A 23,233-nucleotide genomic window follows, 5' to 3' on the forward strand; every position below is an offset into this window, starting at 1 on the left:
ACATCCTCCTGCTGCTCATCCCAACTGTGAGAACAGCTTTGTCACCTGCCTGCCTGTAGTAAGAGCTTCTCTAATCCAGCTGCTGAATCAAGGTGTCATCCGGAAGGTCAAGGGTTACTGGGTCTTCCATTCACAGTATGGATTCTGACTGCAGTGTGTGGAAATTTCAGGCCTCCTCTGATCTTACAGATGCAGTGTACCTTCTGCAACAGCAGGGAGGGTATGAAAGGATGTTACCCTACGAGGAACCTTCCCACAACTCTGGCTGAGTACTATGTGTACAAAGTGCCTGCCGAGGAGGAGGAGTCTGAAGGATGCAATAGTAAGTGCTCCTAGATATTTTACATGTTAATCGTCAATCATTACTTTCTCGACAAGCTACAAGTGAGAAGATACAGAAGTGATGGATGGGAATAAGGAAACCCAGTGGTAGAAGGGCTATGGACTGAATAAACTATTTAAAATATTAACATCCCAGAGATGCCCACAAGGAGTAGATGGAGACAACCATAAGCAGTCAGGGAATCAGGCCTCAGGTCACCAAATGCATCAGACAGTTCACTGTCCTGAGTGAGCTCCAGGCATCACACTGTGCAGAACTTGCAGGTCTCTACACTGGACTCATTCCTACCAGAAAAAAGGCAGCTGGTTTGTATCATGAACAGTGGGAATCAAAGGCCCTCCTAGGAGAGGTGAGAGTGTGATTAGGGATAACCCCGAGGATCACATGTGCAGCCTGATGATGTGCCAGAGGGCCATCTGTCCACCTCCTAGTGCAGACTTACAGCACCTCATCTTCAGACAATAAGTGGATTTTCTTTATGTTAAGAAATGAAAAAATTATTTGTATTGTTCAAGCCTAAGTTACAAACAGTTATATTTTGATACTAAAAATTAAGTTACAAACATTTTGTTATCCAATTTCTTCAAGTATAGTACCATAAGACAAAAGCTATGACTTCCACCTGTCATCTCTGCAGTGTTCAGGAGAATCGTCTGAAGCAGTGAAGTGCACTGACACCACATGTATCTGCGGGTGCTATGTGCTGCTCCTGCATCTTAATGCACTTACAACATGATGATACTGGAATACACTTTTATTACACACATTACTTAGATTACTATACATGTTCTAACAAAATGTGAAAGACCAGTAAAATTAGTAACTTACAGGCTCCCCATCAGGACCATGCTGGCTGAGTGAAGGGACCTTTCACTATGAACATGCAACTGAGTCATCCTGCTCCCGTAAAGACAGGGCAAGCATGAGACTCAGCAAGCAACAGACAGATGGTCACTAACCTATGAGGGGGTGAAGTGACACATGACCTCACTGATTTTCCTCTAGCCTTTTATGAGGTTAAAAAAGGGAAACCGGTTGATCAAAATTACATTTGTATATAAAAGAACTCAGAATTATATGATCACTTGCAATTTTCTTTGGTGGTGTCATCACTGACATCTATGTGAACAGACTATTCACTTTTGTAAAATCGGTTTAAAATATACTTTTTTTTGTCCTTCAGATGAATGCTCATCTTCCTTTCATGAATCTTATTCATAATTATAAAGTCAACATTTTGACTTAATGAAGTTCATTAAAGAGTTCAGCCACTTCAGCTTTTGCATGAAATCACACCTTTCCAAAAAATATTATGAATTTCAGATGTCTTTTAATTTCCTCCAGTTTTCTTAACAAGTAAGATTACTTTAACTCAAGCTACCAATTAGTGGTGGAGAGGGAGAGTTATCTTCCTTCATCATAAAATACAAGCCACTGACTGCAGGTAAAACACTTAACATGCTTCCCATAAGCCTTTCGTTACAGTTGCTTATAGGTTCTTCACTTTTAAAGGAAATAATCTAACAAATATTATCTCTTTTAGTACAGACTGCTTAATTCTCTAATAGTTATGAAGGTAATAATTCAACAATCATTAAGGCTCAGGTACTTGGAGGCTTCTCATAAAACAGAAGAATAAAATTTAAGACAATGTAAAGTTAGTCACAGTAGTTAATATTTTCATATTTACCTGAATTGTGGTATTTTTTCCCAACATATTCAAATGCAAAGAGTAGCTGGAGGTCTGTTGGCTGGGAATAATGAGCTATTGCAAGGCATACCTAGGAAAAATTCTACATTTAGAATTGATTTCAACACATGTGGTTAAATGAAACGTACAACGAGGCCTTGGGTGTGGGGAGCATCATCTGGGGCAGGGTCTATGGACACTTGTTTCCATGTTTTCCTGCTGACCCAGAGCTGGAATGGGCTCTCTCAGGCCAGGGACCTCATTCACTGCTGTGCCCCCAGACACTGTTCAGTCTTCAGTGACTACTTGCTAAGTGTTCAGTACGTGTTTGCTGAGCTGAATTTTAACAGGGAAATAATTTTACTCAGATAAACACAACTGGGAAAGTAAATGAAGCATTCTCAAAAAAGGCAGTGACATATCTACTCCTAAAAAAAAAGAGAAATTTTCATTTTTTAAGGATGATAATTATTTAATACCAGCAATTCGGAAGGCTCAGTATAAGGGATGCTCTTTTAATGTTCATACCTCATTTTAGATTTTAGAAAAATCTAAAAACAGAAAAGCTACAATTTTTTTCCTACAAAAAAATAAAAATTAGTAAGAAACCCAAAAGTTCATGGGTGGTTACAAGAGATACATAAAAAAAAAAAAAAAAACTGTTTAAGTAAAATGGCTGAGATTCTGCCTGTGCTGGGAAAAGCATGGTCTTTGTAATCCAATGATCAGGGCTTGAATCCCAGCCCCACCAAGCACCTGCCAGGAACCTGTGTGAAGTCAACTCACTGCCTGGAGCCTCAGTCTGGGCATGTGAACCATGAAGATGAAATCTAGACTGCACTGAGGATGGGTAACTCGAGCACATGCCCAGCCTCAGAAGCAGCTGCACACGGGGGATATGGCTGCGGTCAACCTCAACTGCTACTGGACAGACTGAAGGATGGTATTCCATGCTTACAGAGCCCTGGACTAGATGACGGGAGACGAGAAAACAATCTCACATAGCAGACAGAGGAAAATGAAGACAGATGAAAGGAGAAAACAGACCACCTTACTTAAAAAGTTATCCTTTAGAAGAAAAAGCATTAAGCCAAAATGATATGCTTTTGACAGTGAGCAAGCAAGAAGTTTAGTTAATTGTTAGTCCTTGTCAAATTAGCCATGTCTGCAGTGGGCTGATGCAGATTCTATTCACTGGTAAGTATGTGTCAGTTCTTAGAAATATATGTTATAAGCCTTCTATAGAATAAATGCTTTCTGTCTTACTAAATTAAAACATAAAACTAGGAGAATGGTTATCATTAGTTTCAGTTTTGACAAAAAACAACATTAATAATGGCTCCTTGAAACATACGAAATACCTTGCTATTCTTAACGCCTGTGGGAGAGCCTTCTCTTAGAGTCCATCCCACTTGGGAAGTTTAGCAGACAGTGACCTGCATTTCCATCCCCTGCCTGCTCACCAGTCCTTAGAGCACTTCTTCCAGGAGCAAACTACAGAATCTACACCTTGAAAAAGTCCTTGTCACTTCCTACTCCTCTGGGCAGCATGCTTATTAGTTTATAAGCTTTGTTGCACTCAAGATTCTTTTTTCATTTTTGTCCCATTTTTCAGCACTACCCACGCCACAATCTTAAGCCATACCTGCCTTATGGCATCTCTCTGGGCTTTCCTATACTCTAAAAAAAAAATAATAACACTTAAGGATTCTCTTCTAAAGATGAACTTTTGAGCAACAACTCTGTTCTCTGGATTATCTGCTGCAGTTACCAGATACCTGCATGCTGAATTAAATCTCCTCCATCAGGCAGGCTCTACCAGCCCTCTGTCTCTGTACCTACCCCCACCCCCCATTCCATCCCTCAGCAGTCTCTGGTCTGGAAGCACCTGTCTGAATATGGTCCGTCTGACTCAGTCCCAGCCACCTCCTTCTCCACACTCTGCTCAAGAAGCCCTTCCCCAGTGATCAACCAACCACTCTTTCTCTGAAGCTGTCATCTCCGGTCAATGCTCTGTAGTTAACTGAGCTTGTGGAGTGGTCCTTTCCAGGGCTTCACATACTAGTCATGAGCATGGATAAGGAGGAGGATACTGGGATCTGTTTTACTTCTACTATGAAGTTCAATTCCTCCAGGGCAGACACCATGTCTCCTCCCTTCAACAGGTACTTACGGAGCAGCCACCTGTCCTAAGTCCTGGGGACTCAGAATGAACAAAACAAACACAAACCCTGTGCTCACCCTGAGCTTACATTCTAGTGGGGAAGACAGACACTGAACCAGATCAACAGGAAAGTCTATAGTAAAAGAGACAAGTGTGAGTGCTAAAGGGGAAAGTAAAACGAGGAGGGAAGAGGATGTAAGGTGATAAAGTGAGGGAAGGAGAAAGCACGTTAGTCCTTTAGAAGAGAAGACCAGGCAACGCCTCCGTGCACATCTGAAGAAGCCTAGGAGACTCTACACTTCTGCCATCTCCTTAGTACCTTCTGGGGGCGCTCTGCACTTCAGAACAGCTGCACTGAAAATACCAGTTTACAGAATGAGTTCCTAATGTAGTCAGGAAGTACTCCAAGCCCATCATACTAGTTATCATTTTCTCTGAGACCTTTAGAAAGCAGTCAGGGGCCGTGTTTACACAAAAGAAATCCACAGATCACTGACGATGGATTATGTTTTTTATGGCTACCAAGCCTATCTGTTACGCAAAACCCAGCGCAGCCCATTTCTAAAAAGCCCTTAAAAATAGCACAACATCATATTTACAAAGGTTAGGAAACAAGCCTTTGCATTCGCATTTAAAGAAGACTACAAAAATACTGTGACACTGACTCAGTTAAATCTCTTGCACTACAGTTGATTCTGGGGGAAGGAGACACAGCCGGACCTAAGCTGTTGGTCAGCAGTGTAACCACAAGTGCGCATGACTCCGCTCAGGTAACCTCAGTCCGAGCTACCTTTGGGAACCCAGACAAAGGCACACACAACTGTGTCACACTCCCACTGTCACTGCAGGACACTCTGAGAAGAGCAGGAAAGCCAGGAGTCCTCTTCCTTCAGCCTTTCCACACACACTACCTAGAAAGCCTATGTCCACGTTCCTAGGTTCTATCACTAAGAGTGTAATAAGAGACTTAAAAAAGTAGGTCTCATTTTCATGTACAATTATCCCAATCTTGTAATGTACTCCCTAAGCATTAAAAAATTTTCAGAAAAACTCTACACCTTTGAAAACTGCTTCTGAAATAGTTCATTTGCCCTGGCTATTGTAGGAAATTGTAATTTTTTGTAATACTATTGATTGATATTTAGGCAATAACAAAATAGACTACCAGAAGGCTTTGGAGCAATATTTAACAATACGTGAACCAATTTAACATTTCAAGATTTTGTAATTCAAATAGGAATATAACTGCTGTATTTCCAAAAATTATCAATAGTTCATACATCAGAGAACTGTGAACACGCATCTGGTCATTTTAAAACAATTTACAAAAATCAGAGCACTTCCAGAGAAAACAGTATTCAAAGTTTCCAGGAGGTAGAATCAAGCTGTAACTTCCCGACTGTGACCTAGTTTCAAACAAAAATTTTCACATGAAATAAAAGATATACTAGAATTTTTGTTTTAAATTCATGAAGACATTAAACTTTGGCAGCCATACATGATTTAATCTCTGTGTTTGAAGATATGTAAATCAGGGAAAAAATTCTCTACTTGTATTTTTTCTGGCCATACCACATAGCATGTGAGTCCCTGACCAGGAATGAACCTGAGTCCTCTGCAGTGGAAGCACGGAGTCTTAACCACTGGACTGCTAGGGAAGTCCCTCCATTTATATTCTTAATGCCTATGTTTCTTTCCTGTATTTCCCCCCTTATGATTGTACAAAAACAGTATTTCTTTTGGGTGTGAGGTAACTGCTTTTTATATTTTAAGACAGTGGGTAAAGGATTTTTGCCAGCAATCTGGTCTGCAGAAAGGGCATAAAAAACTGGAGCCACCTGGCCAGTTTTGTGTAGATGGTTCAGTGAGGCCCCTGAAGCACTTGCAAGCAGCAACAACAGATAAGGGATATTCTGAATTCCTGTATCATTCATTTGGAAATTAATCATTTATGTGGAAACATCTTTCATGCTTCTACTTTGTACTGTTAAATTTAATTTTCATTTGTTCATGCTTTATTGCCTCAATTATACTTAGCAACAAATATCCTAGATGGCGCAAGAAGGAGTTAGATAATTATGATTTTCAATGACTGACACAGTGTCATCTGAGACACAGAATAGAGGATGGGAGAAACGTAAACTTCCTGGAAGACTGTTGGGCCACTGTATCAATTTCTTACTTAAAAAAAAAAAAAAAAAATCCTGTTGTAACTCCATTCCCTCAGTTCCAATGGTGTCCCTATTCTTGACATGCTATACGTCCTGAAGGTGATGTTTCCATAAGCAGATTCCTGGTGCTTTGATTAAACAACTATAGAGGAATTTTAAAAATTAACTTGGTTCAACTATTTTATATGTAATCTACCACCTAATTAATTCTGAAGTCTTTCTACATAAGAACAGGTACCTCAAACTAGTAAAATGCCAAAATCACAACTGCAGAACTGAATGGCTAATAGCAGCCATAAAAGTTATCTGGCTGAATTTCCCATCCTGCAGCATGCAGAAAGTTGGTCTTAACACACTCTCTGAAAACTGGTCAGCCACCAACCCACCACCACTTCTGCTACCTAACCGAGCTGCAATGGCCAGGCATCTTCAGATATTCATTTCATGTTTGCCCTCCTGTAAAGAAACTGTTGACTCTGGTTCTAAAAATAAACTTATCACCTCCCCACCAAAGTACATGAAGATAGCTGCCATAAGATTTTTCCGATAGCCTCACTGATATCAACAGAAAATTAACTACAGTAAGTTTACAGACCATGGAGAACAAATGCACCCATTTCTCATGGCCCAAAACTCCCTCATCGCTCCTCTATTCCCAATACATGAGAGCAAGGCTCCCTTGGAGATTCTGTTAGTAGACTCTGTACTTGCTGCACCATAGACTAGCTGGGATGGGAGGTTGCTTAGGACCAGCTTCACTCCTCTACTAAAGCCAAAATATGGACTCAAAGAAGGAATTTCTGCCCTTGAATCTCACTCCATGAGTTTGCGGTAAACATTTCCTGGAAGGCAGGGGAAAAACAAGGCAATTAAAAAGCCCTTAGCTTTTAGTTGCCCCTGTGGAATATCATTTAAATTAATTCATTAAAATTTCTTTATCATACCAATATTTATTAGACCCCTCCTATAACTGCATATTTACCTAACCTTATGTAACCTCAGTTGAGCTTTTAGTTTGATGATAAAGCTCTGAGATTCTGAATTAAGTCTTACCAAACCTCAATTACAATATAGCATCATCTTTTCAATCTTTTTAATGAGAAAAAAACCAGATGGTAATGATCTTAATGTAAAAGGTACACAATAGTTTTTTGTATTTTAGAAGTTGATAAAAAAAATTATGTAGAATAGCTTAAAGTAGCCATAAACTAGTCCAAGGAAAGAGTTCTAGAAACATTTCTGACATCCACTTTACATAAGGAGACATCTAATAACTTCCCCCCCCCCCCCCCCAAAAAACAACAACAAAACTGAGCAGCTGAGAAATGAGAACTTCCATAAGGAACTGCAACTGATAAACACAGTGCAAAAGTTGTGACAGAACTTAACAGGATTACCTTTTTGGCGCTTTCAGGACCGGATTCATCAAAGCGAAATCTGACAATTCTGAAATCTTTACAGTAAATAATTAACTCTGTTGGATTAAATTTCAGCTTCTGGTTTGGACCCAGGACTTTCTGCTTCCTCTTATGGTCATTTACTGAAAAGGAAAAACATTTCTTTCTTGATACTTACTCTTTAGTATACTTTAACAAACTCTTGCTGAGAACTGGAAGATCACCCACCACTTGGGTACTGCCTCTCTGGAATCTTTCCCATTCAAATATGATTCTGAGAACTTTGGGGGGTCAGTTTTAACACTGCTTCTGATGATACCAAAGGTATCTCTTTACACAAAATCACTACCATCTATACTTAATGATTAAAGTTTTAATTAAAAAGAGGACAAATACCAGAAAATATAAAAAGCCATATATTTTATATCTCTATTTAAAATAATTTACTGATTACTTTCTCATTAATTTTCCTGGGACTCAAAAAATAAAAAAGGAAAAAAACCTACAGAAATAAAATTTCAACCAAAGCACTCGAGGGATATAATTCTTCAAGCAAGAATTTAGCAACTGAGTGAAGAATAATACATACGTGTGACTATTTGCTCAATACATGTTAAAGGCACATCATGTTCGCCAAGTAGAAGGTTTCTGTAATGGAATTTCTGAAATAAAAAAGTATGTTCATGTTAATTCTGTTAGCAATCACTTCCCAATGGTAATAACAAGCCTTACTGTTAGGTGTGATGAGAAGCTGCAAGGACGCTCTCTGAAAAGAACAGAAAGCTCTTGTCTGTGTGTAGCTATGACAGTTGGAGAAGGCAACGGCACCCCACTCCAGTACTCTTGCCTGGAAAATCCCATGGACGGTGGAGCCTGGTAGGCTGCAGTTCATGGGGTCGCTAGGAGTCAGACAGGACTGAGCGACTTCACTTTCATGCCCTGGAGAAGAAAATGGCAACCCACTCCAGTATTCTTGCCTGGAGAATCCCAGGGACGGGAGAGCCTGCTGGGCTGCCGTCTATGGGGTCGCATAGAGTCAGACACGACTGAAGCGACTTAGCAGCAGCAGCAGCTCTGACAGTGCTGGCACTGTGGCCGCACAGAACACACTCCAGTGGGAATCAGGGGAGGAAGAGAGACATGACATGCCTGCTTTGATCACATTCTCTCCACCTTTTTCCCACACTTTAAACAATAAAATTAGGGCGGATTACACACTACAGTGTCACTATAACTTACAGGGTATGTCACAGTATCCTGTCAATCACTTCACAGCAAACACATGCATGTCTAGTTCAGGTAAAACTGTCATTAAAATAGTAAAGAAATGGGCCTTCAAAGTCATCAGATTTTAATGGGTAAAGTCATGGCCTGATTTTCACAATGGAGATTTTAGAGCAGAAAGTCTACCAGAAATAAAAATCTTTAGTCAAACTACTGCTTGTTTGTTAAACTCACTTTTTAAACACACTTTTAAACTAAGGACATAGCTGATGATATTAACCTTCTGCTGGTGGGGCACTGGCTTATTTTTTTCTACTAGTGGTACTGGATTTAAGCTCTTCCAGGTATACAGGTCTCATTTACAGTGAAATCTGGGGCCAAAGATAGAAATAAAGCTAAAAACAAGAGGAAAAACCCAAGTTTACAGTCTAATAAGCCAATGTCTCTACATAGCAAGTATCTCTAAATGCCTTAAATTTAAATATCCCTACACACTGCAATAGATTGAAATATACTTATCCATAGTTACACACTTCAGTCAAAAGTTTAGAATTAACACCCAAATATAACTATCACAAATAAAAGTCTAGGGGGTAAAGTATATAACACTTTACAAATCAAAATAGAAAATGAGAATTGAGGAAAAGTCCCTAATTATTAAGTTTGTCAAATGACTGAACTTTTGAGAACTCAAATTATATGGAGCTACTCTTATCCAGTTAGAAAATAAAATAGCAAGAGGTTATTAATCAATATTTTCTTCATTCTAACTGTACTAGAAATTTAAAATAAGAATTTGACTTTTTTGGAAAAATACCAGTTAGATACTATGAAATACATAAAACATGCAGCATTTATGAGATTATTTGCTGTATACTTTTTTCTCTTTATGACCAGTCAAAAAGAATCTCTTTGTTTTTATATGTACGTTAAAAGATTTAGAAGGAAATAATAGCTCCCTTATTTAAAAGGTTACATAAGCAAAGATCACAGAGGATAAAAATAGCAATGTGACTTAAAACCATCTCACTAACTGCACCCGTCTCAACATTCTCCTTAAACTTTACTTCGAATTTTAATTTAATACATTCCTAACCTTGCACTCAGTTCAGTTCAGTTCATTTGCTCAGCTGTGTCCGACTCTTTGCAACTCCATGGACTGCAGCACACCAGGCTTCCCTGTCCATCACCAACCCCTGGAGCTTGCTCAAACTCATGTCCACTGAGTGAGCTGGTGACACCATCCAACCATCTCATCCTCTGTCGTCCCCTTCTCCTCCTGCCTTCAATCTTTCCCAGAATCAGGGTCTTTTTTTTTTTTGGATGTGAAAGTTGGATTCTAAAGAAAGCTGAGTGACGAAGAATTGATCCTTTTGAGCTGTGGTATTAGAGAAGACTCTTGAGAGTCCCTTGGACTGCAAGGAGATCCAACCTTACATTACTCACTTATTAATAATTTTATTGTAATTTTTCCATATCTGTGCTTTGTGTAAGAATATGTATTGCATAAGAGTATAAAAGTGAAGTCACTCAGTCGTGTCTGACTCTTTGTGACTCCATGGACTGTAGCATACCAGGTTCCTCTGTCCACAGGGTTTTCCAGGCAAGAATACTGGAGTGGGTTGCCATTTCCTTCTCCAGGTATAAGGTATAAGAGTATAAAGCCTTCATACAATTAAACAGCATACAAATCAAACGCACCTGTAATGGCATTGGATCATCCGTAATGAAGGAAATTTTGAAGTTACTGCATATCAGTTTCCCCCACAAATCATATTGGCTTGTGTCCGATGCGATGCATTTTCTCACAAAATTGACTTCATTTACAACAATTTCTCCTTTACAAAAAGAAACATATCATTGTGTGAACTATAAACACACCATAAAATGTCAACAGTTGCTGTGTGACCTAGAAGGAAGATTTCCTGATGACAGTAAGAAGAAACACTGAGCCAGGACTTCACAACAGTAACAGCCGCAGTGGGGCGCTGTGTTCCATTTGTGAGATACAGAACCTGAGGCACAAAGACCTGGGTCTGAGATGTTCCACCAGAAGGGCTGAGCGGGAGTCTGCACTGTCTACTGTGCTACACTGCCTCTCATTATTTACCGAAAGGCATCCCAGAGAAGAAATGACCTGCCCTGTCTCCTGCAGAGTATTATTTGATGGGATAGTTGTGTTCTATTAACATGTGACTTGATCTCCAAAGCCCATGTCTTCGATTCCTTTCATAAGGGATGAGAAACAGTTCCGTGTTAATCTCAAGATTAAGAATGCAATCTATTTATCCTAAAACGTTAGTCGCTCAGTCGTGTCCAACTCTCTGTGACCTCATGGGCTACAGCCTGCCAGGCTCCTCTGTCCATAGGTTTCTCCAGGTAAGAATACTGGAGTGGGTTGCCATTTCCTTCCCCAGGGGATCTTCTGGACCCAGGGATCAAACAAGGGTCTCCTGCATGGCAGGCAGATTCTCTACTGCCTGAGCCAGCAGGGAAGCCCATTTAACCTAAAATAAACCCACAAAGCCAAATCGAGTTTCCTGCTGCACTCACATGATAACTAGTTGGCAACAAAACTACAATATAGCTTTTGAGTTAAAAGAGTTAAAAGAAATAAATATAAGATACCAAAACAAAAGTTATAATGTTCTTTGAAAAGAGTGATTTTCTGTAACTGATTTAAACCATGGTCATCATTAATCCTTCAAGTTCTAAAATACAATCAGACCCAGGGATATTTTTCAATAATCCGTGTCTAGAGTCCTCGGTGGAAGGGTTAGGGTGCTGATCCACTTTGCCTGATAAACCCTCTAATAGTGATGGACAGAACTGTTTGCTGACAAGACCCAAACACCCACCAATTCACAGAACACAACTTGTCTCAAAACAATCTTCTCTCTTAAATAAACTTGAATTGCAAAGACAACTTTCAAAATTCTTAAAATGCGCAAGACTAGTTTTAAGAACAGAACCCTAACATTTACTTGAGGATTAAATTTAAATGTGCTCATGTCCAATTCTTGGCTTGGACCAGTGGAGTAACTGTCCCTTTTAAGCAGACAAGCCTCTTCCATGTGGCCTGCCAGGTCCCTCGTGCCCCGGCATTGTCCTCACACCCTCCCTCCTCTCCAGCCTCAGTGGGCTTCTAGTCACTTTCAGGGGCTGGGCTACTTTCATCCATGGGGTCTTCGTACCCTGTGCCCATTCCCTGGAATACTCTTTCCTTCTCCATCAGTCCAATCGCTTTCTCAGGAATGCCTGAGAAAAACCTCTATAAAGATTAACTCCATCAATCACAGCATCATCTACTTGTAATTCTCAGCCCTAATCACAGCTACTGTACAATGACATACACTCTACATAAAGTCAGTGCCTGTCCCACCCTCAGGACCACATGCCCCTGGAGGTAGAGCACAGATTGATTTTTCTCCACTGCTGACAGTGTAGTTGTAAGGTGAAGGCTGAGCATGGGGCTGGGGCCCAGTCAATGAGTGCTAGCACACAAGTGAATGAACCACTTCACTGCCCTGGGTTCACCAGACCAGCACCACCAATGGGGCAGGCATGGTTCCAGCCAGACAGAAACCAGTGATGTCATAGGGCCATGCGCCAAGAGGGTCAGGAGATAAGTGCTAGCGGTAACCACAAATTCGGAAAACCACCCCAGGCCATCCTGCTCCTCTGCCACACCACAGAGAGCTGCAAAATCCTCTGGTGGGAGGGTCACAATGTTTTCCTATGTGGTTCTCTCAGCAACTCATCAGCTGAGAGAGTCAGATGAGGGACCTGGACCGAAAGAGAGACCAAGATCTTAAGCAAGCAGTATACTTGGAACTTACAAGCAAGGGTTCTGATTTCAACTTGTTTCTTTATGAAAAGTTATTAGTCGCTCATTCATGTCCAACTCTTTGCAACCTCATGGACTACAGCCCGCCAAGCTCCTCTGTCCACAGAATTCTCCAGGCAAGAATGCTGGAGTGGGCAGCTGTTCCCTTCTCTAGGAAGATCTCCCCAACCCAGGGATCAAACCCAGGTCTCCTGCATTGCAGGCTGATTCTTTACTGTCTGACACAGAATTAAATGCTCTGTATCGAGATGCAGCAGGAGGCACCAAACAGAACTACAGATTCAAAGTGCTAGCCATCAACATATGTTGATTCTCACCAAATAACCCAAATACATAAAATTTAAATCTTCCATAACCCCCTGGACACAATGTTTACCAAATGCCATATCAGAATCTGGCAACGGAACACTCAACCTTTTTTCTCCACTAGAAAATCACAGCTACCAATCGTAAGAGGACAGTCAACTTGGAGGGGAAAAAAAACCCTGAAACTACAAGAGTCATTTCCAGCTCAGACAGTTCGAGGTGGCACTCCTGTAACACTGAGCTCTTTACACAAACTCCTGGCTCACTGAGCAGAGCCCACACCAATTCAATGCTCTGCCACTTTCAAGGAGCCAATTAACCCGGAGTCTCAAAACAATGCTACAAAAACACACCTGGTTAACACACATAATTCATACACATTTTGGGGGTATGTTATACTCAGATAAATTTTGCTTACAAAAAAAAAGCCTCGCCACAGGATTTCAAGATCCCGGGAAGGGGAGCAGGGATGATGATGGAAAGGAAGGGATGGTGGGCCCGTGGGACAGGACACACGACCACAGTAGCCAACCATGCTGATGACATCTGTACTTGGGCAGCCCTTCCCCACCAGCTGCACTCTCCTCCATAGGCAAAAATACAATAGATGCAGTCCACCAAGGCAGCAAAAATGAGACAAACATGAAAAGGAGCAGAAGGCATTTAATGGGTTCGAGGTGGGCCAACCCAGATGGCAGCCCCCGATTTTTGTAAATAAAGGTTTATTGAAATGTAGCCATGTTCATTCATGTGTGTACTGTCAGGACTGCTTCCACAGGACAAAGGCAGAGCTAAGTACTTGCAACCAGAGATCTCATGGCTTGCAAAGTCTCAGACCTCAGGGCTTGCAAAGTCTCAAACACTGACTGGGGCTTCACAGAAGATGCTTGCCCAGCTCTGTGCTAGATATAGTCACTTAAGTGACAACTCTTAACATTAGTGAAATGAGGCTTGGAAAAAGCACTTGGGCACGTCCTGTCAGAAAACAGGCACTTTCAACCTGCAATGATGCAGTGACCTCAGGGGGTTCAGGAAGCCCACTCAGCAGTGCTGAAGATCCACGACTTCCCTTGGATGTGTCTGCCACAGTTGGGGTTGGGGGAAGGGCAGGGAACAGAGGGAGGGAGAGAAAGAGGGGGAGAGAGAGGGAGAGGAAAAAGGAGAGAAAGGATATTTCAAAAGGATACAGGAGCCAAGATGAAAGAATTCATGATCCATCAGTAAAGATGGAGAAATGGTCACAGACTGAAGCTAGGGAGAGAGGATAGCTGAGTGCACTATGGTGTCCTGACGGGACCTCTAAAACAGGTAACAGCCATTAGTAAAAAAAAAAAAAAAAAACTAGGGAAATGTGAATAAAACTTGCAGCTTAGTTAATAGTGCTGTTAATTTCTTGTTGTTTAGTTGCTAAGTCATGTCTAGCTCTTTGCGATCCCATGGACTGCAGCCTGCAAGGCTCCTCTGTCCATGGGATTTCCCAGGGCAGAATACTGGAGTGGGTTGCCATTTCCTTCTCCAAGGGATCTTCCTGACCCAGGGAACAAACCTTCGTCTCTCACATTGTAGGCAGATTCTTTACCACTGAGCCACCTGGCTGACTAATTAATTTATTAGTTCAGCTAAATTTATTGAGGTTATAAGATAGTAACATTAGGGGATGCTGGGTGAAGACTATGTGTTAACTATCTGTACTCTTTTACAACAACGTTTACTTTAAAATAAAATTACCAAAGAAAAGAAAGTGGACAAGAAACAAACAATACAAACCAAAAATAAAACAACAAAGTAAGAGAGAGATCCGCTGGGCTGTGGTCTTTCAAGGAAAACTGTTGCACAACTTTTCAAGCGTGGAGTGGAAATGAGCCCCTGGCAGAAAAGGCAGGAAGGCGGGATGGAGGTAGAAGAACAAGAGGGCACTTTCACGGGGAGATGCAGAGCAGGGGCTTCTTCTTGTGAGCACGTCATTAAATAAGCGCCAAGTTAACCTGGCTGGAGGTTAAGCTGATGACACTATAGACCCAGGCTTTATAGTACAAGGATTACACAGCCGGCTCTCTGCTCGCAAAACAGTCTTCTGCTCACACTTTATAAACAAGCGGGGACCCTGGGTAGGAGCTATCCTCAGCGGCTGCCAGCCACGTCCTGCAGCTGTAGGCCAGGAAACCAGCTCACAGACGGGAGAGAAATAGAGGACACAAAGTCCTCTTCCCAGAGGGGACAGATACAGACACACAAGAGCCATCAGACTGTTCTCGCTACATTTTAAATTAGTGACCTTGAAGAGGAAACTCAGCACAAAAGCTTCAAAGCTCCTGAGAACCTCGATGGTTTCCCAGAGACTGTCCTCCTGGGCTTCCCCTGAGGAGGGAGGCCGAAGTGCTGCCAGCCATGTGGGAGGATCCTCAGCCTCAGGCACTTGCCAGCACACCATGGGCAGGAAGCTACAGGGGCCGCAGGAAAGAAAAAGTAGGAAATGAGCTTCAGTGTAGGGTATGCGAAAAGCACCAGAGAAAAATCCGAACTAGAAGATGACAGGCCAAGACATTCTACTGCAACCTGGTAAGGGATCAAGAAATCGTCAAAGTTTGTTTTCTCAAGACCATTTCATCTGTAAAGATAAATAAGGAAATATAATTAAAATTAATAAGTCTCTAAATGGTACAGCTAGGCAAGTTTTTAACTCCCTGAGAACCAAAAAATCCTGTCACATTATCTTTCATAATATCTTACACATTTAGAAAGTCAGTACATATCTGATGAATTAAAATAACTTTCCCATAAATTTTAGTTTGAAAAATAGCTTAAGACAAAGCCTCACTATACACAGAAGCTAATTAACCTATGGAATGTGCAGAGGCCCAAAGCATAGCTCAGTCGTGGCCTTACATCTGGTGAGTGACTGTTCCAGATGGCCTGGGGCTGAGGATCCCCGGGTGTGGGACTTTCAACACTAAAGCCAGGACCTGAGGGTCCTGGGATGCAGAGAAATTCAGGTCCTGGAATTAAAGTGGCCTACCAGTTACAAAGGAAAGCTGAAACTCTGCACCAGCCATCTGAGGCTGCCCCTGGTTCTCACAGGGTCACACACGACACAAACAAGCACGGAATGAAGCGCCAGGCCCAGCAAATGCTGCCCATGATAGGGGTTGGAGAAGGGCAGCAGGGCAGGCCTTAGGAAGAGGCAAATCTTGATGGCAGATGACAGTCAAGACAGAGAGAACACGTGATCCCAGTAACCAAGGCCTGGATAAGGAATAAGTCATCTGGGTTGGAGAAAGACAGGTATCAACATTGGGAAGCAGAGCAGAGGTCAGCAAATTACAGAGATTAAAGACCTGGGATGGTCTCCTGCTTGAGCAGGAGTGGAGGTTCATGAAGAGTTTCTGAGTGGGAGCCGCAGGGTCAGGAGCGCCAAGGTGGCCTGAGGTCCTGCAGCAGGAGCCGAGGAGTGGCCGGCTCCAAATCCTCAGGAGGCTGTCCCAGTGAGGAACAGACCTAGCTGGAGACACCGCAGCTCATTACACTGCTCACGGTTCCAAGGAACAATTAAAAGCCTTTGTCTCTCAAAAGCAGGGTATCTAAAAATTAAAATACTATGAAATTCAGTCTACAGTGACCTCTAAATCCTAGATACAACAAAACAAAACAAACGACACCTGAAACAGACTTTGCTTTAAGGGATTTACAATTCGATAGAGGAAATAAGACCTATGGTGAGGCAAAGAACAGCAATACATGAACGGTCCAAGCAGTGAATACGTTAAAAAAAAAAATGCAAGTAAACCAGATAGCTGTCCAACAATGGCTATTTTCATTTCCGGATGGCCCAAGGTCGTACCCTTTTCTGATCTGATTATAAAGGACTCTGACAATCCACGCATTCATTATCGCTCTACTGGTTAATCTAGTGGAAGTGCTGCTGGCACTGCAGACAGAAGGGGTAGTGGAGCTGATCCCCGAGCACGTGCTCTCCCAAGCCCAGGCCTCCCCAGTCCAGTTCAGGTGCCCTTCCTCTGAGCCCCCACCACCTCCACTCCCTCCACTGAAGCCCCTCCTCAGTGGGACCAAGGCTCAGGGCAGGACCCCCTCTCTGCTTGGTCCTCCTCTGCCAGGCAGTAGGGAGCACACATGCAGCACCAGCGCCACAGTCCACTCCCTGCTGGGGGCCACACACTTCAGGCTGTCCTCATTCCCAGTCTGCAGATCCTTGGAAAGACCACGTCCCAGACACAGAGGAGGGAGAACTCACCTCCTCTGAAAGGCCCCACTCCTTTCAATCACCCCCCACGATGAGACCGACGGTGCTTCACCAGCCTCAGCTCAGCTCGGCCACACAGGCTCTGAGGAGCTACCTGCAGGCTACATCATGTATCAGTTAAGGATCTTAATCGAAACTGTCAGAAACACGCCTGGAACTGGCTTGGCAAGAAGAAGAATTCTGTCTCTGGTGTCGGCTGGACTTCAAGGAGAAGGGAACCACCAGACTGCCCCCTCCCCCTCCTTGGGGCTCTGCCTCTGCAGTTCTCAATGTGACATCACTCTTTCGCGCAGGTCCTCTGCAGCCTCAGCTACAGGCAGCACGACCAAAAGGGAGCTCTTCCCTAAGTGCCCATCTGAAGATACCCAGAGGCAAACCTGTGTGCCTGCCAGCCAGTCTAGGGTTGGGGTATCACCCTCACTGGCCACACAAGAACGCCGGGCTGGGTGGAGATGTGGAAGGAGAATTTGTCAAAAGAGAAGAGGTACGTTTTTCAGAAGATGGTGGAAAGACTCCAGGCAGACAAAGTAAGAGATGTTCTTTGTGTGAGTGCTCATTAAACTGTACCTTTAACATAACAATAATTTTACAGAACGATCTCCAGTTCAGATTCCACAAAGCAGGTACACTACAAAAATAATTTGGGGAAGTGACACAAGAGCTAACCTAAAAACTCAAAAAAATTAAAGTCACAGCTGCTAACAGAAGAACATATCTACACCAAAGAAGCTGGAAAGACATAATCTTAGAATAAAGGACAATCCTTTTAATCACATCAATTTAGCTTTATGGAAAAAAGCCCCATTTTCCCTCATTATCTCAGTTTGACCAAGGGTGGATAAAAACTCCATCCCGATGTGATGCCAGTCAGGCCCTGATGAGAATCTGGGCCCCACTGGCCCAGGTCACCTTCGGCCTTGTCCACAGGCTGTGTGAACTTGCCCCGGCCCTGCTGCAATTCATGCCCACTCCTCCCCCCATTGCAGCCTGGGTGCCTGGCTCCCAGGAGGAGCTCAGAGAGGGCATCCGCCAGCCCAGCAGCTACCAAACAGACACAATCTTATATATGCTGGAACACACACACACAAGCACACATGCAGTTTAAAATTCATACTCTCCCTGTTTTCAAAAGATTGGGATGATTTGTGTGTTGGCATCACCAACACACAACACAGTCATTAAGGATGCTGCTGCTGTTGCTAAGTCACTTTAGTCATGTCCGACTCTGTGCAACCCCATAGACGGCAGCCCACCAGGCTCCCCGTCTCTGGGATTCTCCAGGCAAGAACACTGGAGTGTGTTGCCAGTGTCTTCTCCGCATTAAGGATGAGATTTAGGTAATGATGAATCTGGACATCGGGGCCACAAAGCTGAATTAGGTACAACCTTCACCTCAACGAGTTTCATAAACTGGGCAAGCTGGGAATTACTGACATAAACCACCATCTAAATTAAATTTCTAGTCAGTTTCTTCTGTTTCTATGCTTAATAAAAGCTGAAGTTCATTTTAATATAGCCTCATTAAGTTCAACAGAACACATGGTAACTACACACAAATAAACAATTGATTGTGTGTTCCAATTTTCATCTGCTTATTGAATTAAAAGTTCAAACTTTGGGCAGCTGAAGTAGGATATCCTTGAACCCAAGGCACCATGCCAAAGCGTAACGTCCAATACTACATCTCTGAACAATTACTTCCTTGTTTCGTGTGCCTATGCAAAGCCACAGGTGACTTGGTCAAGTTTCCTCTTTTTAAACTATAAAGAAGGCTAGAACTGTATTATTAAGCTCTCTTAGTAAAAGCCCTAAGCTAGCCCAGGTCTTAAGATAACCAATGCTGCAGTTACTCTCCATGTGTCTCCCAGGATCCACAGGTGGAGGGCAGGTGGCTGCAGGCCAGAAACAGAGCAGCAGAGGTTCTAGCGGGAGTCAGAGATGCAACCTGAGCGGTGAAGCAGGGTGGGGTGGCTAGTGAGGAAGAATGGGAAAGGTGTGAGAAGGCCAGGAGAAGGTATGAACAGGAGGGGGAAGGAGGGCAAAAGACAGGCTAATTTAGGACTAAGCGTTCTGTGAGGAACAGGTTAGGTGCAGACAGAATGCTGGGTGTCAAGCCATCATGTGTGCACACACAGAGCCAAAGAAAAAAACGCTACCATGGCTAAGAGGATCCAGATTGAGCTGCAATCTCTAAGACAAGTAAACCACTGACAGTTAGGAAATAGGTTTCCATCTTCCCCAGAAAACTCTGACTTTTTAACAGAAAGGTAAGTCTCTTGGACTATAAGGAGATTAAACCAATCAATCCTAAAGGAAATCAACCCTGAATATTCACTGGAAGGACTAATGCTGGCTGAAGCTCCAATACTATGGCCACCTGATGCGAACAGCCAACTCACTGGAAAAGACCCTGATTCTGGGAAAGACTTAGGGCAGGAGAAGAAGGGGACAACAGAGGATGAGATGGTTGGATGGCATCACCAACTCAATGGACATAAGTCTGAGCAAGCTCCAGGAGTTGGTGATGGACAGGGAAGCCTAGTGTGCTGTAGTCCATAGGGTCGTAAAGAGTTGGACAAGACTTAGCAACTGAACCAGTTTTTAGTTGAACTCAGCTGGGAAAAAATCCTCCTGCAATGCAGGAGACCCCAGTTCGATTCCTGGGTTGGGAAGTTCCCCTGGAGAAGGGATAGCCTACCCACTCCAGGATTCTTGGGCTTCCCTGGTGGCTCAGGGAATCTGCCTGCAATGTGGGAGACCTGGCTTTGATGCCTGGGTTGGGAAGATTTCCTGGAGGAGGGCATGGCAACCCACTCCAATATTCTTGCCTGGAAAATGCCCATGGAGACAGGAGCCTGGCAGGCTACAGTCCATGGGGTCACAAAGAGTTGCACACGACTGAGTGACTAAGCGCACAAAGTTCTTAGAGCTTACTGATATGTATCAACACTTTCACAAGCATATCTTAAACACAGAAGTTAATGAAAATCAAGCTCTATCATTTGTAGCTAAGACCATGTGGTTTATTAGTGTCAAATCAAATCAAGTATTGGAAGCAGGGAATCAAAGAACAGGGCCTGCTCAGTCAGAGCAAAAGGAGCCAAAGTTCAGTAGTTCACAGGCTCTCATTCAGGATGAGCACTGCTTGCCGCAGGGACATTTAAAAGACCAGAGTGACTAAGGCCAAAACAGATCACGCACAAGGAGCAAAGTTTATTTATTAATTCTATTCTTCACTCTGGGGACAAGTGCAAAGGATTACTTAGTACATGCAGTTTGGCTAAAAAGCATTAACAAAATAAAGAGAAAATATTTATAACTAACTTCCATAATTAAGTTTGAAACAATTTTAAAAGTTAACATCTGTAACATGGAACCAAAGGTTGATGTTTTAAATTTGTTTGTTCCTACTTAACATTTAAAATTTTACAGCACAAAATTTAAAGTTTCCATATTTGTTCAGTTACTACTTATAGAGCTTTAGTCATTTTACCAGATTTAGCATTAAGTAATGACTGAGATTTTAAAATGTCGATAGTAGCCACACAGACTGGTATTTGATAGCATTTCAGATTTAAAATGGGCTCTCCTGGTTACTTTCCCCAATAATCGAGTTAAACTACTGATTTTTCCTAACTGTCATATGATTACTATACAATTCAAATTACCAGTCAAATAAATATCTTATATGCGTTAAAACTAAAGTGTGTAACAATTTACCATCAATTCTTACTGATACCTCTAAGGTCATTTAAGGTTAATTTTGTTCTAAACCAGTGCTTCTCCACAGGGAGAAAGTTTTGTGCTTAGAGCTCCGCTGACAAAACAGTTTAGTAAGACATTCTGGTTCTCACAAAAGGTAGAGGAGGGGGTGCTCCTAGCATCTGGGGGTAAAGGCCAGGAATGATGCTGAATAGCCCGCAATGCACAAGACAACCGTTAAACAATGACCAGGCCCAAAATGTCTGGAGTGTCTCTGTTGGGAAACTCCATTCTAAATTCAAACAAGGAGATTTGCAAACACAGCCAGCTGATACCTTCAAAAAAACAACTGCCAAGTGATTCAAAGTGCACTAAGCTTTGTTATTAGTACAGAGACTGAGACATAATAAAAGTTGCTTTTCATACTATTGAAATGATGATCTGACTATTAACCACAAATGCATGAAGTTGCAGATGGGCATGAAGAGCAGTGTCCTCTCACTACCTAAGCAATTCATGACTGCTTAAAAAAAGAACATTTCAGGAGACAAAAAGAAAATGACGTAATGACATTCTTGACAGTTTTCTATGATGCTTCAATTTTCAAGGACAAACATCAATTAATCATTACTTTTTGTTGCTGTCCTTTAGTTCTAACCAACTTTTCCCCCCTCCACAGTTGTTAGATGTTTAACTCACTAAAGTTTAAAGTAAATGAGTAAAGTTAACCACATGATACTAGTTGGTAAAATAATCTTAGGCCAGTATCTGTCAAAGTATCTGCCAGAACTCTCATGCTTACCTGGCAAAAGAACGGGCTCCAGTTTTTTAATCTTTGGTTCCGAATTAATCTTATCGTCAGTCTGAAACACATTAGCAAAACAAATCAAAATCAAAATCCCCCCCTCACTCCGTGAGAGAAGGCAAATTTTTTTTCTAAGTGATGACACACGCGACAGGCACGTATCCCCCCACTTAAATTCTTTCACATTTTTACTAAACCCCTGTAAAGATCTGTTCGGGAAGGTATTGGGAGTCGGACCATAAAAACACTATTGCACAACCGCCTGAGGCGCCTCCAGGTGTTCACATTTACACAGGTAGGTGACCCCTTCCTCTAGAAGCCCGCAGGCGATGCAATCCCGCCGGCAGTCACAGCATGGACAGCCGCCGGGCAAAGGGCTAAGTAAATCCAGGTCCGATCGCTCCCTGGGGTTCCGTCTCCGAGCCGACAACGGCTGCGGCGGAGTTTTGCAAGTTTCCACCGAGCCGGCTGGGCTCGCTGGAAGGTGGCTTCCCCTCAACGGAATCCGGGGCCGGGGTCCGGAGTCCGGGACAGCCTCCCGGGCCGGCCCGCGCGCGGCTCCCCGGAAGCGCGATGAGAGGGCGTAGCGGGGAGACGGCTGTTTACCTGGGGCGGCGGCAGAAGGTAGGACCTGAAGGTGGGTCTGGGCGGCTTAAGCGAGAACATGATGCGGCCGCCCGCTCGGCACGGCCCGGTCGCGGCCCGGGACCCGCCTCCCGACGCCCGCGGGCTGAGAGCTCCCGGTGCGACTGCCCGGGCTCGGTCTGCAGCCAGCCGGGCCGGGCGGGCTGACGGGCGGGGACACGGCCGAGCGCCCGCCCGAGCGGGGAGGAGCCCGGGCCCATCCCCGGAAGGGGCCCGGCGCCCCGCCCCGCCCCGCCCCGCGAGACTGCTCGCGCAGGGCCGGCGGTCGGCCGCTCCTGGCCTCTAGGCTGCGCGGGCGCCTGAACGCGAGGCCTGTGCAGAGCGCCGCTGCCCTGCCCTCAGCGAGTGCGCCGGGGGGAAGTGAGGCCCGGGAGCCATCTTGAGAGCGCGGCCCGGGCGGGGCTGGGGGCGCTCCTACGGCGGCCGGCAGGGTCCACGGCGGCCAGGGGGACGTACGGCGGCCGGCTGGGGTCACGGGGGCGACCCGCGAGGGTCACGGCGCCTCGCGGGGACGTACGGCGGCCGGCGTGTGTCACGAAGGCCATCCGTGGGGGTCACGGGGACGTACGGAGGCCGGCGGGGGTCACGACAGGTCCCTGGACGCCGCTCGCTACTTCCCCAGCTCTCGCGATCGGTGTTTTCCGTAGTCAGGAGGAGCCCAGAGCGGGGAAAGGGGACCCT

At 43.8% G+C, this 23,233-nt stretch overlaps 1 protein-coding gene across 1 annotated transcript in view; it reads right to left on the bottom strand.

The window, feature by feature from the left end:
• MTMR10 (myotubularin related protein 10) overlaps window positions 1-23,023 on the bottom strand; it is a 38,011-nt gene extending 14,988 nt beyond the window's left edge. Inside the window, exons 1-6 of the mRNA XM_043921367.1 lie at window positions 22,514-23,023; window positions 21,905-21,965; window positions 10,691-10,827; window positions 8,355-8,427; window positions 7,766-7,908; window positions 2,034-2,124 (exon numbers count right to left, since the gene is read on the bottom strand). Of these exons, the coding sequence (XP_043777302.1) occupies window positions 2,034-2,124; window positions 7,766-7,908; window positions 8,355-8,427; window positions 10,691-10,827; window positions 21,905-21,965; window positions 22,514-22,573 (565 nt within the window). The 5' untranslated portion in view covers window positions 22,574-23,023. The remainder of the gene's footprint in view (window positions 1-2,033; window positions 2,125-7,765; window positions 7,909-8,354; window positions 8,428-10,690; window positions 10,828-21,904; window positions 21,966-22,513) is intronic.
• Window positions 23,024-23,233: the final 210 nt, after the last annotated feature.

Source organism: Cervus elaphus, chromosome 13, assembly GCF_910594005.1.
Source record: "Cervus elaphus chromosome 13, mCerEla1.1, whole genome shotgun sequence".
Classification (NCBI taxonomy): Eukaryota; Metazoa; Chordata; class Mammalia; order Artiodactyla; family Cervidae; genus Cervus; species Cervus elaphus.